This window comes from Dermacentor albipictus, unplaced genomic scaffold, assembly GCF_038994185.2.
Source record: "Dermacentor albipictus isolate Rhodes 1998 colony unplaced genomic scaffold, USDA_Dalb.pri_finalv2 scaffold_12, whole genome shotgun sequence".
In the NCBI taxonomy this organism is placed as follows: domain Eukaryota; kingdom Metazoa; phylum Arthropoda; class Arachnida; order Ixodida; family Ixodidae; genus Dermacentor; species Dermacentor albipictus.
This window is the reverse complement of record NW_027225566.1, coordinates 13,640,796-13,658,793: the sequence shown is the minus strand read 5'-3', so window position 1 is coordinate 13,658,793 and position 17,998 is coordinate 13,640,796. Positions and strand designations below refer to the sequence as shown.

Genomic DNA, 17,998 nt, shown 5'->3' with positions numbered 1-17,998 from the left:
AATCAAGGTCACAAAGTTCAGTGAAATGTGCTATAGGAACGCGGTAATCTTCGATTCTGTTCAAATACAGATAAAAAACTTGTACTCTCCTCCGAAAGGCAAAGCATCGATTGCGATAGCAAATTAGTAGACAGGGGCCTTATAACGTAAAACTATTCCAATATGTTTTTATTCCAATCACATGACGTCAAATTTGCGTAACCGCCGACGCAAGCGTCGGGCGGTTATCCGCAGGGTTGTCTGAACAAACCAATCAAACGCTATCCTCGTTTATAGGAGGTCACTTTTGTTTGTTTGAAAAACGAATAACATTACCTACACTTTGCAGCTTGTCTTATGTAATTGGCTGACAAGAGGCGAGGAGCACGTTCAAGTGGAGAGGGATCTGATGGGGCCGAGCCCCTGCACTGAAAATCGATAACCGGATGAAGAAAGTGATGCCGGCGTCTGCGATTGGTCCGCTTCCCCTTACTTAGCTTGAGGTTGCTGGTTGAAAATCGCGGCCGCATGGAACGGAAGGGTAGGAATACCACTAAAACGCATCCGCAGCAAACAAAAGTTGGCATAGCGAGGTCGTAAACGTGCCGAAAGTGCTCGAAAACGTTAAACGACCACGCAAAAAAGATTTACTGCACACAAATAAACTCATACTCTCCGGCAGGTGCGAGTAGCCAGTGCTTGAGCGATCGGCGGCAGACATGTCTTATTCCTTTGGGAACGGGGGAACCTGGGGCTATTCAGAAGAAAATTCAGTTTTGTTCGGCATATTAATGCATCTTTAACGCGTGCACGTCACTTTGACGCAGTGAGTGTTTGCGGTTTTGTGACATTGCGTGTCATGCAGGTGAAGTGGGTGCAGCCCGAAAACTTTTTACCAATAGCAGAGGGCTAATGGCGAAAAGGCGTCGAATCAGAAATAACTATATTTTTTGTTGGGTCAAATCATGCATAATCCGCGTGTTCACGTCATATAAGATGGGGACCAATCGCGGTTTTCGTGATGTCGCGTGATAGACAAGTGAGGTGGGGGTAGTCCAGAAAAGTTTTTGACCAATCGGGGAGGGCCGAATGCAGAAATGGAATAGAAGAGTTTGGAATAGTCTTACGGTATAGCGCCCCAGCTGTACGAACTAAAGGCAGTACTTGTACTGCCGTATAACCATTCGTTTACTAAATAAATTAACAAGCATGGTGCCATGCGCACGCAGGCAATGATGAACATATCTCACTCGACGACCGCGGAAACTCGCTGTCAGAACGCCGAAGTAAGGAGGCGTGGCAACAGCAGCGAGCGAGTTTACCTTCGTGCGGCCTCTCACTTCAACGCCAACTAAGCGGTGAAAAATGAGCCCACGAAGCTATCAGCACTCGCACCCTGTCACCATCTCAGAGTGCTTTCAAGACAGGGGCACACGGTGGTGCCATACGTCGCAGACACCAGAGTAAAGCGCCCCCACCCTCCCTTCCAACTCTACATGCCACTCGTAAGTAATGCATGGCATTATTTTATGATCAACTTTTTGTTTTTCAAACCTTTAGGAAGGCCCCATGTATGGATGTCTCCTTTGTGGCACCGCTCAAGGGCACATGCACACCGAGACATGCATCTATACAAAAGGCGAGGCCTGCGCGCATCAGTGCGTTATCGGGTCGGGTGCGCTTCACTGGAGTTACGTCAGTAAAAAGCTATTGTTCGAATGGAGGAACCTGGTCTGTCTTTCTGCTTGGCTGCGGACGGGTACAGCAAGCGAACCCGGTGACTGGCGCCCAACGTGTTTTGTAACCCGTCCGCAGACCGTGCGCGGACAGATGGCGTTCTTATGTTCTTTTTGTGTGGCCACTTTTATGCTATTTTACTTTTGTGCTGGATAAAGATGGCGCCACGCTCCAGTCTGGAACCCAGCTGGCAGGAGTGAGGTTTGCTGACATAAGCACTCTTGCATGCATAATAACGCCATTACATTAGAACATGGGGATCACATGTATTACACTCGTGCTGTTTGATTCTTCGGGAGATGACGGTCGTCGGTGTTCTTAGAACACCGCTGCTTTTCGAGAGAGCAACCGCGGGTGTTGTCGCACTTCCACTGCGGTGCCCAAGATATATGAACATTTAACAGAGAAGCGTACGTATAGAGAGGCCAAGCACCCGCCTCAACGCGCCCATGTTGCTCAGCGGCATGTAGGGGCGTTCTTGTGGGCTAACACTAACACACGCACTGCCGTGGGTCGCGGAATTCCTGTTGCAGTGTGGGAGATACACACATTACACCGAGGAGCATGCGTGTGTAAAGGGAGACCAGTCGGCCACGTCACGCATGAGTACGATTCTGCGGCATGTCAGGGTTTAGTGGTTCGCGGGGGGACTTGTGTATTGGCGGGGTGTGTCGTTGCACCGGGCCGGCTCTACCGAGGCATGTGAACCTCGAGCAAAAGAGCCATGTGGCATTGGTTTAGGTTATGTTGGTCTCTGTGTTTCAAAAGCCGTACTAGAAAAGAGGGGCGGTCACAGTATATATTGCTGATGGTCCCGCCTACTTAAAAAAAAGCTAATTGATAGAAAGTGAGCGGGTAGACCTAAAATTAAGGTACTTCCGCGATTCGCAAGGGTATTCGAAACAGTGCGTAGACATAAACGAAAAAAAACAAGCGAACCGATAATCGGCCACTGCTAGTAGAAGTATGCGACATTTTTCTAATAAACCTATATATTTCTAAGTTGGCCTCACTCAGTGGAAATTGTCGCCAGACAGCGACGAAGACTTTCTGAAAGATAGATTGCCTGCAAGATCTGAAGCAGAAACTTGACTCCGGTTGTTTCAGAGGACCTGCTGCAACCAGTCGCGTAGATGTGCATCGCGGTCACTGACCACTTAAGCCGCCTCGCCGGACAACTGCTCAATTCTTCAGCTGAACCGCAACTCCAGCCACAAGTCGAGTTGCGCAAACATACAGGCCATGATGACCCACAGTCATTGGCCAACTACCTTTAAAAGCTACAGTTGTACGCCAAAGCCACTGGCGCTTCGGTAGCGTATATCATATGGCTCGACTCCTGCCGTTAGCCTTGCGGACGCTGGTGGAGGGTTCAGTCTCCTTGTCCAACATGAAAATATTTTGACAAACGTTTTCGGGGCGAGTTCCTGCTACCAGGATAGGAGCTCCAAGTCCAGCGTCAGCTCGTTTAGCGAACACCCGGACCAAAGCTTGCTCGAGTGCCTACGAATAATTCAGGAACTGTGTCGTAGAACGGCACGAAGTTTGCCTAAAATTCAGAAAGTTGTCAGGGTCATTCGACGAAGTTATCGCAGGTTTCGCCCATTTTATCGCACTAGCAATTATATGGACACTAGAGGCACATTTTTGTTGATGTCGTTAGAGTGACGTTCCGTATAAAGTCTAAGGGCGATAACAGCGTCGCCGCGCGCCATATCCGGTATGTGCGAGTGAAAGAGTGCAAGGGTAGCCACCGATCGCGGCGCAATCTGACGCGCTCAAGGAAGGTCACTGGGAAGGAAGCGCGCCGTCCTCCGTCGAGCGCGAGGTACCGCAGGAGAGAAGGAAGCGGGGCGGCGTTGTAGTCTGGCAGCAACTGCGTATTGCGCGGTCGCGCAGGCCGTATCTTCAAAGCGATCGGCGTTGGGTCAGAGTATAGGTGCGACGACGCCTCGTGCCTTTGTACGTGCTGTGTTCTCGCCGCTCAGTTTGCGTTGAAGAGATAGACAGCACGAAGGTCCCTTCGTTCGCTGCTGCCTCCACGCTTGCTTACGCTTGCATATTAACATCGAATGCCCGCGGTCATCGAGTGTAATGGGTTCATGTTTGCCTGTGCGCACAGCCATCATGCCTGTTAATTTAGTCAATAGGCGAATGTTTCCAACTTTATGCGGGTGATAAAGCTATTGTCCTTACTTTGTATAACAGTCTACTCAAGCACGTATACAGGATATTTTTCGGCGGGGGGGGGGGGGGGGGGGGGCAACTCAAGGCCACTTTTCTATGCAAATTAGGGGGACGTTTCTTTTACTAGTACAGATGTTAATAATGCCCACCATTTGCCATAAAGACGCGTGAAGCCGCAAGAGAGAATAAAAATAACATCTATCTTACAGGTACGCCTGTGAGATACACCTCTTCTTTACTTGGCAAACAAAGAACCACATCAAATGTACTCGCGCATGAAAGACGCGCAGCAGAGCCTGGCATGGAGGTCCTGAACAACTTCCAAGGCGCTTTCCGGAAGCACTGCCAATTCGAGAGCGTTCTCAACCGCTCTCCGAAATGTTTACGCAGCGGCCTGGAAGGATGGACGTACTGGTACACTGCATCGATACCGGCGATGCGCGTGTATGGCGGTGGAAACAGCGGCCGCTCAGCTCGCCCAATCTAGCTCTCCTAGACCAAGCGCTGAACGACATGACCGACACCTTCGCGGTGCAACCGTCCAAATATCTGTGGCCTTCTCTGGCTGTTTGAGCACCAAAGGACGGCAGGCAAAGTGCCTCGACTAACCAGTCGCGCGAAAGTTTTGCGTGCATTTGCGAGCTTCTTTCGCACTCCGAAAAACACTTTTGTGTGTCACGTATTGAGAAAGAGAAAGCTGTATCGGGAGTTTTGAATGTCGCTCTAGAATTTTTTCATTCACACGTTTAATCTAATTTTAATATTGGAAAACTTATTAAAACTAATTTTCTAATAAGGCGGAATGAAAACAATAGTTTGAGTATCTGCAAGCGACAGCAAACAACATTACCTTTCTTTTGTCCAGATACGTGGCATGTGCATTTTTTGAAACTCTGTCTAACGTTAGCTTGGACACCCTGTATATTGTCAGTAATTCATCAGGTCTGCGATACATGCTAGGAAAGAACGATAATATGGAAGAGTACGGCCCCGTTCCCGTTTCAGCACTAAAGACTTTTTCGTCTCACGATCCTAGCTTTTTGCCAGCTCAGGCTGATGACAGCATCGATTCAGTCTTGACGTCGCCGACCATGCTTTGGTACTATCACATACCATGGCAGAAACACCATTGGTGGCGCTATTGACATTTACCGTGCCATTGTGTAGGTACATGTTTTCGAAGCTCTTGAATATCTAGGATGTCACTTGATTCGATAAACGCGCCCGCCGTACTATCCTGCATTTGCAGGAATCACGGCGCCACCACGACAGCAGTCATGGAAGAGCTATGTGGACCACGAGCACTACAATGGGGTCCCACGTCCTGGACGTCGCACTAGGATCATGCGGTGAGCTCAGCGCCCGAGACAACAGGGGGCACCCGCGGCTACCAGGACTTGCCTGACGGCAACGGAATGTATGGTATCGTGGTCCTCGCGCCTAGACTGCGTGGTGTTCTCACCCGTGCTCTTGGGGCAGAGGAACCACAACACAGTAGGGCAAATAACCACAATGGCATTTATTGCACCTTTAATAGACTAATGCTTGCTAGCCGAGTTGCTATCCCCAAAACATGCCGATGGGCGCGCGACAAATCGCGCAAGCCCGACTCACCGCGACCAGATAGCGAGCGAATATGTTCATCCAATGCTGGATCCCAACGCCTGGTCGTTCGCGCGTACGGTCACGCGAACGGTGGCGCGTTCGAAGGAGCCCTCGCGAGACGGCCTCGCAGAAGCATGGATCGGCGCTCACGCGGAACGTCCGCGCAGCTTGCCGAACACGAACCAAAGAAGAAGCGCCTTCTCCTTCCCGTGCCCAAGTAACCCCGCCGTTAGGTGGCATTAGCAGCGCGACACTCGCGCTATTTCTCGTACTGCGCTTCAATCAGACCGACTGCTGCGGGCATCTCGCCATGCGGCGTAGCCGGATTACAGGAGACGGGAGCTATGCTGGAAAACAACATATCAGAGGACGCATGAGAGTCGCGCATCCCCACAACTGGAAGATAGAACAGCCTTTCGTCGAACGCGGAAACCTGCATAACGAAGTCCCCATCTAAGAAACAGAGTTGTATCTAAATATTTAATTTCCTGGTTTCCTGGTATTTATTTCCTTTCTGGTGCCTTTCCGTCGGCTGACCCTGACAGAAAGGCACCTAACCGAGCCCCCGCATCTTACACTGAAGAGGAACTCATGAACCTTCGTCCATCGTGTGGCATCCTCCTCATCCACGAAAGAACACACCAGAAGGGCCAGCTCCACAGAGGAAGGTTGGAGGCCCTCAACAACCAGCGCCGCGACCACATGGCTCGGCCGATGATTTTCCGCAAAGTGCTGTCGAAGTCTTGCGCCGCCAGCAACCTGAAATTTCATGCGGCAATAGTCATTGTAACGGACGAGATAGATATCTGAGTTCCAATTTCGTTTTTCCTCATATGTTAGTTTTTGGCATGTATCAGTAATGGTTCCATTCCTGTTTTCTTTCTTTTTTTTCGTTTGCCGACCTGAAGCCCCATGTTACCAGCGGCCGTATTTTTCTATTTTTTTTTCGAAGGGGGAGAAATGTCGGGCGCCGCCCATGGGCACCTGATGCACCTGCTATCGGTATGGGCTTATGCGCCGCGATACATGCATTCGCATAAAAGGTAAGGCCTCAGGGGGAATTGTCTGGACGGTTGCGCGGTACTCGAGTTGCGTAAGTAAAACTCCTTTTCTTTGAATTGAGCACTCCAGTCTGTCTTTCTGTGCTGCAGCGGAGGGGTACAGTAAGCGAACCCCACACCGTGTAATAGCACCTTTCTTCAGCGAACCAGAAGACAAACATCCACTCCGTTGCTGCTTGCCAGTCTCTTGTGCATCTGCACAAACAATTTATTTTTCTAAGTAGGCACTTGCGCTATCAACGCATGCCTCTACAGTAAGCTTCACATATCAAGTACGTTGTTCGGCCAGTGGAGCATCCAGTTATTTCCGTGGCTTGTCCTTCACGCGAGATACACGATAGGTTACCTTTGCTCAGGGGCGCTATAACGTATAGCTACTCCAAACTTTTCTATTCCGATTCTGCAATCAGCCCTCCACGATTGGTGAAAAACTTTGTTGAACCACCCCCACTTGCTTGTCTGTCACGCGACGTCATGAAAACCGCTATAGCTCCTCATCTGATATGACGCGTACACACTGATTATGCATCATTGGACCGAAGAAAAAAAAATACTTATTTCTGATTCGACGCCTTTTCGCCATCAGCCCTCGGCTATTGGTCAAATGTTTCGGGCTGCATCCACTTCACCTGTCGGTCACGCCACGTAAGATAACCGCGAGAACTCACCGCGTAAAAGTGATGTTTACGCGTGAAAGATGCATCGATATGCCGAACAAAACTGATTTTTTTTAATGGCCGCAGGGTGCCCCGTTCCAAAAGAAATAAAATATGGCTGCCGCCAATCACTCAGGTAGTGGCTACTCGCACCTGCCGGAGAGTTGGGTTTATGTGCGTACAATAAAACATCTTGCGTGGCCGTGTAACGTTTTCGAGCACATTCGGCACGTTTACGACTTCGTTCTGCCAACTCTTTTCTGCTGAGGATCCGTTTTAGCGGCATTCATAACATTCTGTTGCATGCCGCCGTGATTTCCTACCAGCCACCTGAAGCCAAGGGAAAGCGGACCATTCGTAGGTGCCGGCACCACCCTCTTCATCCGGTTATCGATTTATCGATCTTCAGTGCAGTGGGTCGGCCCCATCAAAACTGTCTCCACTCGGGCGTGCTCCTCGCCTCTTGTCAGCCGATTAGATAAGGCAGGCCGCTCAGTGTAGGCAATGTTATTCATTTTAAAAGCAAAAAAAAAAAACGTGACCTCCTATAAACGGGGAGAGCATTTCATTGGTCTCTTCAGACAACCCTGCGGGACACCACCCGATGCTTCCGTCGGCGATTACGCAAATTTGACGTCAGGAGATTGGAATAAAAACATAAACAAAACATGTTTTAGGTTATAGGGCTCCATTTCCGTGTCAGATATTGCCAGAAGGTTGTAAATCCTGTTCAACTCTCAAAATTGTGGGCTTTGGCGAAGGTTTAGTGGTTTGATGGCTGCTTTTTTTTAAAGCATTTCTTAGATAAGACAGGTGCGTAGATTTGTTGGCTAAGCCCGCTGGCTCCCTTTGTGAGCACGGTGGGTTTCCTGTGCCCTATTGTTATGTTCGTGCTTGTGAGTTCCCAGGAAAAAGGCCCCAACAAAGCGAATGCTGGGGCCTGAAGCTGCAGTATCTCATCTGCCATCACTTCTAAACCAAACACCGAGGTCGCGACTGAGCACAGCTACTTCGGGCAACCTGACAGCTCGTCACCCTGAGGTTGGATCTCCCGGCGGTGGACGAGAAGGTTGCCTCCAAAAACGGCGATGAGGTGCGACCATGGCGGAGTTCTGTGAATAGTGCGACCCGTCTTACTGACCCCAACAAGGTCATCAAATTCCCTTGTTTAGGGAAGTAGGGAAACAACTCTTTTAAAAGCAGACATCTTTGGTGTAGTGAGGTGAGTGATGATACTACGGTAATATGTGTGCTCACACATGTAGGGAGCTCAGAGATTTGTATTCCCCCTACATTGCGTGTTCTCCCATATCTGGAGCCAGTTGTGTAAATATGTAATAAAAACTTGGTTCTCATTTCCCGAAACCTCACGACCACATGTGCTCAGCAACAGGCAACTATGGGCGATATATACAGGGACGATGGCGTGGGTCCGCTTAACCAGCTACCATGTTTAAGCAGCTGGGCGGCGCAAGCAAGTGGCCTTCTGAGTGATGTCCAGATCCCAGTGAACCAGTGAACCCCAGAGCCGAATCACAGGAAGTGCTCAACAAGTGTCCCTGATGCTTTTTTTTCTGCCTACTATAGAACGTATATCATATAGTGTTTATATTTCGTTATTCTGATTATATGCTGTGTTTCCGTTGTCCTGCAGTGCATGTGGTGGCTGGCCCAGGTGCTATAGATGCCTTTAGCCGTACAACGTGAGACTTTTTTGTCAGCATGCATCGACGGAAAATAAATAAAATACGACTAACTAATTAAACACAGGCACGACCCTTTATGCCACAATGCCTCGTTGTATGCGTAGCTCTGTTGGACTTCTGACAAGATATGGAACCTTTGCATTACTGACCTTATCATACTTCAGTATTAGCCAGCATTGTCGATATTTACTCAGAACATAGACAGCGCGTGTGGTTGATTACTTTGTGGTATCTTATTGTAGGCCTGCTCTTCTTTTGTGAAAGCGAAACTTCGATTGCTGAGTTCCACGCAATTTTCATACGCATCTGGCCTCCAACGCCGAACTCCACGGACGCATGCTTAGACAAGCGGCCTAGAACATCCTTCCTCGTGGGCAAGTCAGCGCGTTAAGGCGCTCCCCGCTTTCAATCCGTTGTTGCACAAGGAAAAACGGAAGCATCGGAAACATCACCAGTGCGACACAACACTATGGATAAACATTGAAAGTTTAAAAAACAAAGTTGCACTTTCGCCAGAAAGACGAAACACCGAATACAACAACAAATTAGTCGATAGCCCTACGCAGTATAGATGGCAGATGTAGCAGCCCTATAAACATGTAAACATTCGCTTACTAGCTAAATTAACAATGATAGAATATGTAAGCGCGACTGAACCAGGACGCAGAAACAGACACACAGAGACAGCGCTGTCTTTGTGTGTCTGCTTCTTTCTACGACCATGTTCAGTCCGGATTACATTCTATCATGGAGTCAAAGCAACTAGCCCGCCAATGCGTTTAACTAAATTAACAAGCACGGTGTCACGCGCGCGCAGGCAAACATGAACACATCTCGCTCGATGAGCGCGGATACTCGTCGTCAAAATGCTAGAGTGATGAATCGTGGAAGCCACAAGCGATAATCTCGTGCATCTCTCGCTTCAACGCAAAGGAAGCGTCGAAAGCACATAGTATACGAAACTACCGGCAGTACGCGCGCTCGCCAAACGTCGCAGATGGCTCTGAAGATGGGGCCCGTGCGCGCGCGCACTTTGGCCACTTGCAGATCGCTTTCAAGACACATGAACCCCCGCAAAGCGTCTATACGGCGTCCGCCCCAGGCGTCTACTACGGCGTCTGCCATTCGCGCGCCCAACGCAGTAGCCGGCGGCGCGGTTTACCCCATTCTGTGTGGAGCGACGGACGAGGAGGGCATCGAAGCGCCTTAGCAGCCGCTGGAGAAGAACGCCCCTCCTCCCTCCCCTGACCCCCCTGCCTCGCGTGCGACAGGAGAGGACACGCTTCCGCCCGGTGTTCCTCGCTCGCGCACGCGAGATTGAAAATCCGTTCACCGCCCTCGTATGCTTTCCCTCGTACATAAAGCATACGGTGCGCGACGACGGTTTATCGCCATTGGACTTGATACCGAACCTCATGGTGACGGCGACGCCGACGGCAGAAATGCACCTGATGTGTTCATATGAGTACTGTCGCAATAATAACAAAATCCGATGTACTGCTTGTAAATATGTGTATATAAAAGCCAGCCTGTCTACGGCTATCACAGCTAACTTTAGCCAGAGTTTAAAAATATACAAATGCCACTTAGCTGGTCAGAAAAAAGGTAATGTTGTTTGCCGTCACTTGAGATACTCAAACTATTTTTTTATTCCGCCTAATTAGATAAGTACTCTTAATTAATAATTCAACATCTCAAATATTACACTTAGAGGGAAAGTGTCAATGAGAAAATTGTAGAGCGACATGAAAAACAAGCGATACATCGGTCTGTTCCTCAATACGTGCTACATAAAAGTGTTTTCCCGAGCGTGAAAGAAGCCCGCGAATACAAGCAGTGGCTCAAGCTGCCAGTCGCGCTTTTGACAAAGAAGGCGGCTTTGCTGTTTTGCCCTCCGGTACCTTCAATAGCAAGGCTACTCGACTTACTGAATCTGTTTTTCGACGAGAGGAGGATATTTCTCTCACTAAAGTAAAATCCGAAGCTAAGAGGCTTTGCAATGCCCTAAGCATTGATAAACTAGCAGTAGATCGCAAAATCAACAATGGTGACTTTGGACTTCCTTTTCCACGCTAAAATATACAAGAATGAGGGCTGTCTACGAGTAATTGCAACTGAAAAGGGGACTTGGCAGAAATCTGTGGCCATATTCCTGCTGATTAAGCTTAATCTACTAACCATTGACAACATTTATCTGGTAGGAGACTCGAACGCTGTAATCAGGCTTTTAAAAGAAAATAATACGAGTCTGAGGGCTTTTTCTCTTGATACAAATGACTTGCATCATTACCTCCAACATTATGAGAGGCTAAAAGGTGTAGAAGGATGTATTGGCAACTTTGGATCGATAGCCTTCCAGAACATGGCGCGAATTGTGGATAGGGGGTTTTAGCATTGTTCACATTTTATCTCAAATCGGCCTTTGTCTCCTGGGAGGAAAGCCAGTAAGTTACGTTAAAAAAAGCGGAAATTGCATAGGTTCATGTCTTGCGCCTATCCTCAGTGATATTCACCCCGCACATAAAGACAGCACTATTCGAAAGTTCCTTGATATGGCCCCAATTGCTAAAGTTTGGAGATATGTAGACGAATTTTTAGTTCTCATCGAACCTTCGGAGGAGGCTGCAGGAAAAGTGTTAGATGTATTCAGAAAAAAAAACAGCATACGTTAGAGCTGACGCATGAGCTACCTCAAATAACTGTTTAAGGTCTTTGACGGCAAGCTTGGCATGTCCATAGACATTTGTGCTGGTCATTCAAACCGAGGAGCGCAAAAATGCTTCTCTGTTTCCACTCAGGACAAACAAAATTGGTCAAAAGAAGAATCGTTAGTGTGTGCCTAATCAGGGCCCTCAGAAGGTCGCGTCCGCATTCTACGCAAAAACGTTTTGATGCTCAGGTTGATAGCTTGTTATTTGGCGGATACACGAAGGCTTTAGTATTAGCTGTCGAGGAAGAGCTTTTTAAGCAAATAAAACGTGGCGTAGATGATCTAGCACAACCTCCTCCAGTGGAAAAGGAAAAAAATTGCAGTACTTTCGTATATGCATGTATGTCCCACAAACTGAAGAGGGTAGAGCAACGCGCTGCTGTTGCGGTGGTTCTCTAAGTGTGCTTCACAAGCCAGGCGTGGTCAATGTTTTGTGAAACACAGAAGGGTTTAGTGTCCTGCATCACTGGCGTGGTCTATGATTCCTCTCTCCTGTGGAAAATAACACGTCGGACATGCAGGCAGGTACTTAAATAATCTTATCAGGGAGGACCACAACAATGTGTACAATAAGGTACAGGGCCATTTGGGTATTCATTGCCGCGATCACGAGTGTAAGCCCTGCTTGGAAAAACGCGAAGTGCTGGATAAACATAGTTCACAGCAGACAAGGGAAATCATTGAGGCAGATTTCTTCAGGAAGTTTGGTAGCTCGTGCGTCAGTTCTCCTGCCGGCGCGTGACTATCATTATCAGCATTGAAAATGACGTTTCAGCTTTTTGCCGATTATTGACATGTTGCTCATGGTAGCACCTTATTACATCGAAGCTGTATGTGGTTAGCCGATTCGTCCGTACATCCATCTGTCTCCTGTACGCTGAAAACTCCTCCGGCGCTACCATGTGCGCATGCGCCAAAAAATGTGAAAAACACGCGCGCAATTGGCTACGCCAGTAGTTATGTGGTTTCTCTCCGTCGCAGCCGGCGCGTGCGCAGCAGTTTCTTTCGGGTTCTGAAATGCGTCATACGTACTCTTGAGGTGCAGGCAGCTTTCGATAAGCAATGCCGCGAGCAGAACCGGGAACGAGCTCGGCTGCGGCGTTCCTATGCTGCAGCCCGGACACAAGAACAGGCTCGTGCAGCCGAGCGCAAGCAGCAACTGCGTACCCAGGATCCGGCAGGCTACCAAGCCGTCTTTTAATGAACCGTCTGGATTCCCCTAGGGATAAACACCGGGGCCACACGCTCCAGCTTCGCTGATCAACCATCTGTACGGAGTGCTTGGGCGATGACTTTTTATATATATTCCTTCATGTCTTCATGAATGAACTGTTGCAAGACAGCCCTATGTGTGTGTCACTCTCTTTCCCTGTCTTGCGCTGTGTCCTTGTATTCCAATATTTATACCTCGAAAGCAACATTTCATATGCACACACAAACGATTCATGAGCCAATCACACCAAGAATACTTCGCTTTACGCAGGTGTGCACTGGAGTTGAGTCTTCTTTTTTTTCGTTTTTTTTTGGCCGTAGAATTGTTTTTTGTGATGGTCTCCCGTAGACGTCTGTGTCACGCACACTGCGTAATCACCCAGCTTGGCTCAACAAAAAACAACACAGACAGGTTTATTGATTTGTCCCGTATGTGAATAGAAATCTGTACTAACGCTACATATCGTGACCTCTGTGGTTTATACGATATTTTAGAACAAAACAGCAAAGGCTACATAAATATTCTGACTGCAACAAATATACGCCCTCTCCCAATCTAAAGCTCCAACGCCTTGTTAGCGCTGAAGAAAGCCAATTTCTTTCCGATATTACTTACAATTGAAAATATTAACGCGCTGTTCCATACCGTTTCCTCCAGGCCTTGTCTTATTGCGCGTGTAAATTGTTCTAGGAAACGTGGACTAGTGTCGGCAAGAATATTCAAATTGAGGAGAGCTACTCTCCGTGCAATCTTCCACGTTCCGGGTGAGAAAACACGCTTTGCGAATGAATATGTGAATGACGAGGCAAATCACAGGCTGTTAGAAAGGCAGCGATAATGTCAGGCTTCTAAACGTTTGAAATAGTGAGCGGTGTAAAAACTACACCCGTCCACTTACCTTGTACTCTTTTACACGTCCTGGCTGTAGCCATGTAATAAGCGCCCGGTTCAAACTAAGCGCAGTGATCGTAAGGCCTGATGGGGCTGCAAAGTAAAACATTCACTGCAAAAGAAAAGCGCCTGCAAGGAGACGCGACAGTTTTCTGCAGCGGCTCACAACTAAACGCAGCGGCTCAAAGCGAGGGGGGGAAGGGGCAGGGGGCGCAGCTATCATCAGAGCGTCGGGAGTATTGCTAGCCTCAAAGTGGTATTCGAAAGAAGACACTCAACTTCCATATTATATTTGAAGCCGCTTCAGAGCTATAATGCAGTCGACCCGGTGTGCTATACGTTATACATACAGAACCGTTTCTCAACTCGTAATAGTGAAGAAACATTTGCGCCTGATTTGCACCACTATTCAAGTGAGACCTTGGAATAAACAGTGTTGTGCTAAATGCAAATGAAAGATTAGTGTGCCTATATATAAATTCAACGTGACATACCAATTTACTGAAGAGCAAATATTTAAGGCCTCCTATGCGCTTTTCTGAGGAAATTGCTACATCTGCGTAGTCGAACTCGACCCACTACGGAGGTTTTTTCCTGCACCAGTAACACGCAATAAAGAGCACATATGTATGTACCGGCATTACGTACACTAGCTGGCAAACCTGTTTCACAGCTCATTACTCCGCTCACAGCAAAAGTTCTCCAGTGCTACTACGCCATTGATTTAGGCACACGGAAAAGAGACAATTGTGCATTTAAACTTAACTTTAAACTTGACTTGGAACTACGGCGCCTGCGCTTGATCGGCTAGAGAGCCATATATAGGGGACCATCCCAGCACCAGCTTCACTATTGAGCAGCGGCTGCAACAAAACAGGACACAGCCTAACCGTCCGATATTTTTACTGTAGGTTAGTTTTTTCTACTTTTCACAGCGTCCGATGATGTGGTTGCAGCTGCTGCTCACAAGTGAGTCTCTTGTTTTTGGTCTGTTTTCTGCGATGCCAACCAAGGCTGAACTCGCTAAAAAAATTGAGCATCTCGAATCGCTGCTTAACGATAAGCTTGATGCACTTGTCGACAGTCTGGCTGCCAAGATTGGGAAGAGGCTTGAAGACCAGCGAATTAGCAACCTTGCTTCTCTAGCTGAAAGCGTGCGCTTCATGAGCGAACAGTATGACACATTCAAGGCGACATTCAGTGAACTGGTAACTACTAACAAAGCATTAACTTCTCAGAATCAAGCATTAACCAAGAGAATCGCTGACATGGAGCAGTACAACAGAATGAATAACACTGAAATTAAAGGCATTCCATCATCACAAGGAGAGGAATGCTCTGCGATCTTGAAGAAGGTTGCCGAAACAACTGAGTGCTCAATTTCTTCTGGAGACATTGATATAGTTCATCGTGTGGCCAGGAAGATGTCGTACAGGAACATCATTGTTCGTTTTTGTTCACGGAACAAAAATAATGAATTTCTTCGCAAGGGTTGCACAAATCGTCTGCGATGCTCCGAGATTGGCTTTTCTGTTAGTAATGATAATCCCATTTACATTACCGAACGCCTCACAACCGACCACAAACGTTTATTCAGCAAGGCCCTTGCACTGAAAAAAGAGAGCAGTTGGCAGTTTTTATGGACTGAAAATTTCCTGATTAAAGCCCGTAAATCAACCGACAGCAGGGTCTTCCGAATAAACTCAGAGAGTGATTTTCGCATTTTTGCGCAGGCGTAGCTTATCGCTACATTTCCTGTCCTGCGAACTGATTGCACACACGTTCCTGAATACTTTTCTTCATGTCTTTGCTATCACCAGCCGAAGTCAAACCATTGCTTACATCTTCTATCTCTATTCTTCTTATCAATGCGCGAAATTTGCGCAAGAACCATGATACCATTTCGGCATTTACTGACTCACTTAATCATTCGTTTTCATTTATTTGCGTTTCGGAAACATGGCTTGACAATGCTGATAGCAATTTATATGGTTTTAATCCATACCAAACAGAATACTGCCATCCTATTTCGGATCGATACGGCGGTTCTGCCATATTTGTTTCACCTCATATTAAATGTAAGCGTAGGCTTGATCTTTTTCTTAATGTAAATCACTGTGAATCGGTATGGCTTGAAACTGACTTACAGCTGAATTCTCATAATCATAACAGTTTTATTCTTGTTTGTGTATACTGCTCCTCTTCTGCATCTATTCCCGATTTTCAGGGTGAACTCCCCATAGTTTAAATAAAAAATTTCTCTTGAACATAAGCAAGTCCTAATTGTCGGTGATATTGACATCGACTTCCTTGACGTCGACAACGGAAGTGTAACAGCTTACACAGAGTGTCTTGCTGGTTTCGGACTGGAATCATTAATTATCTATCCTACTAGGTGTTCTACTCATGGAACCAACACGCTTCTTGACCATGCTCTGACTAGCATCGCACGAACTCCAAACTCTGGTGTCATAGATACGCAGATCACAGATCATTTCCCAATATTCGTCTCCTTCGAGGCAGAAATACCTCAGTCCGAACCTTGCTACTTTTCCTCTAAGTTTGACCGAGACGGTTTTGTTAACACTATAACAAATACTGATTAGTCTGCAATTAACTCCCTGCACGATCCCGATCAAGCTCTTGAAAATTTTTGTTCCATCTTTCTACAGGTCGAACGCGCTAACACAACTACCGTCCGATGCAAGAAACATTTTAAGTTTCCCGGTAACCCTTGGGTAACGAGAGGTCTACTGACTAGTAAGAGAAAAAAAAAGAAACCTATACAAAAAGACTAAAAAAAACCTTTTAATGCATGCTTAGCGGCACGCTATAAAAATTATTGTAACATTCTGAATAACTTGCTGAAGAAGTCTAAACGACAGTATTACGAGAATGACTTTCCTAAGCACAAGAACAATCCCAAAATAACAATGGCACCTTCTTAATGCGTTCATGAACTTACCTAAGTGCAGTAATAGCGCTGATAAAATAAACTACAACAATAAAACTCATACTGATTCTTCTAGCAGAGCAAATAGTTTCGGTGACTACTTCTACAATATTTACAGCAGTCGTCCTCTGACTATTACTTATCCCATTTATCGCTGCAATCATCCTTTTTTTCTCTTTCCCGTAACTGCGGATGAGGTATGTTCCATGGTATTAGCTCTAAAGAATTCCAGCCCTGGCTTAGATAATATTTCTGTATTTCATCTAAACCTTGTTTCACCGCTTAGTTGTGATACACTTTGTATTATAATTAATAATATTTTTAAACGTGGTATTTTTCCCACTTCGCTTAAAAGGGCTAAGATTATTTCTGTACACAAGAAAGGTGATGAAACAGAGGTGTTTAACTATCGTCCTATTTCTATTCTGTCGTCGATTAGTAAAGTGGTTGAGAAGTTATTTTGTAAGCGCCTAAATAATTACTTAAAAATTTATTTGATGCAATCCTCTCAATTTTATTTTCGCGCTCGCAGTTCGACTAACTCAGATTTAATATCTCTAACCAACTACATTCGACACTCGATTGATACGGGCAACTTCGTTGGTTCGGTATTCTTGGACTTCACTAAAGCTTTTGATACAATTAATCATAACATACCTTTAACTAAGCTAGAAACCCTGGGAATTACCGGTCCAGTACTAAAACTCCTAAAAAGTTACCTATGTGATAGGTGCTACCTATGATAGGTGCTTATTCTGATACTAAAGTTATTAGCCAAGGTGTACCACGAGGCTCCATACTAGGTCCCTTATTATTCACTATTTATATTATTGATTTACCCACTTGTCTTAAGTCGGCACACTGTTTACTATACACAGACGACACTACTATCTCGTTGCGTAGCAATTCTTTAACACCCTAATCCGTAAACTAAACAATGAGCTTGACCATATTGGTGCTTGGTGTTCGTCTAATCAAATAATTATCAATCCTTCAAAAGCTCAATGCATGATTTTTCGATCTAGCTAAAGAATACAACCTGGTTTACCTGAGATAACTCTAGATGATCAACCCATTCCCGTCTCCGACTGTGTATCAGTTTTGGGCCTTAAATTAGATTCTAACCTTAAGTTTTCTCAACGCATTGCCTTCATTAAGCAAAAGTGTACCTTCGGTATTAGAGCATTAATCAAATCGAGACCATACTTCTCTAGAAACGCATTATTCGTATTATACTTTGCCTTCATTCACAGTCACATTAATTATGGCATTGCTTCCTGGGGAAACACATATAACTGTC

The 17,998-nt window shown here is 46.5% G+C and overlaps 1 protein-coding gene across 1 annotated transcript in view; it reads right to left on the bottom strand.

Annotated features, from left to right (window-relative positions):
• Window positions 1–17,998, bottom strand: part of LOC139051564 (protein sidekick-1-like) — a 155,294-nt gene that overhangs the window by 103,636 nt on the left and 33,660 nt on the right. Inside the window, exon 7 of the mRNA XM_070528529.1 lies at window positions 13,753–13,838. Coding sequence (XP_070384630.1) covers window positions 13,753–13,838 — 86 coding nt within the window. The remainder of the gene's footprint in view (window positions 1–13,752; window positions 13,839–17,998) is intronic.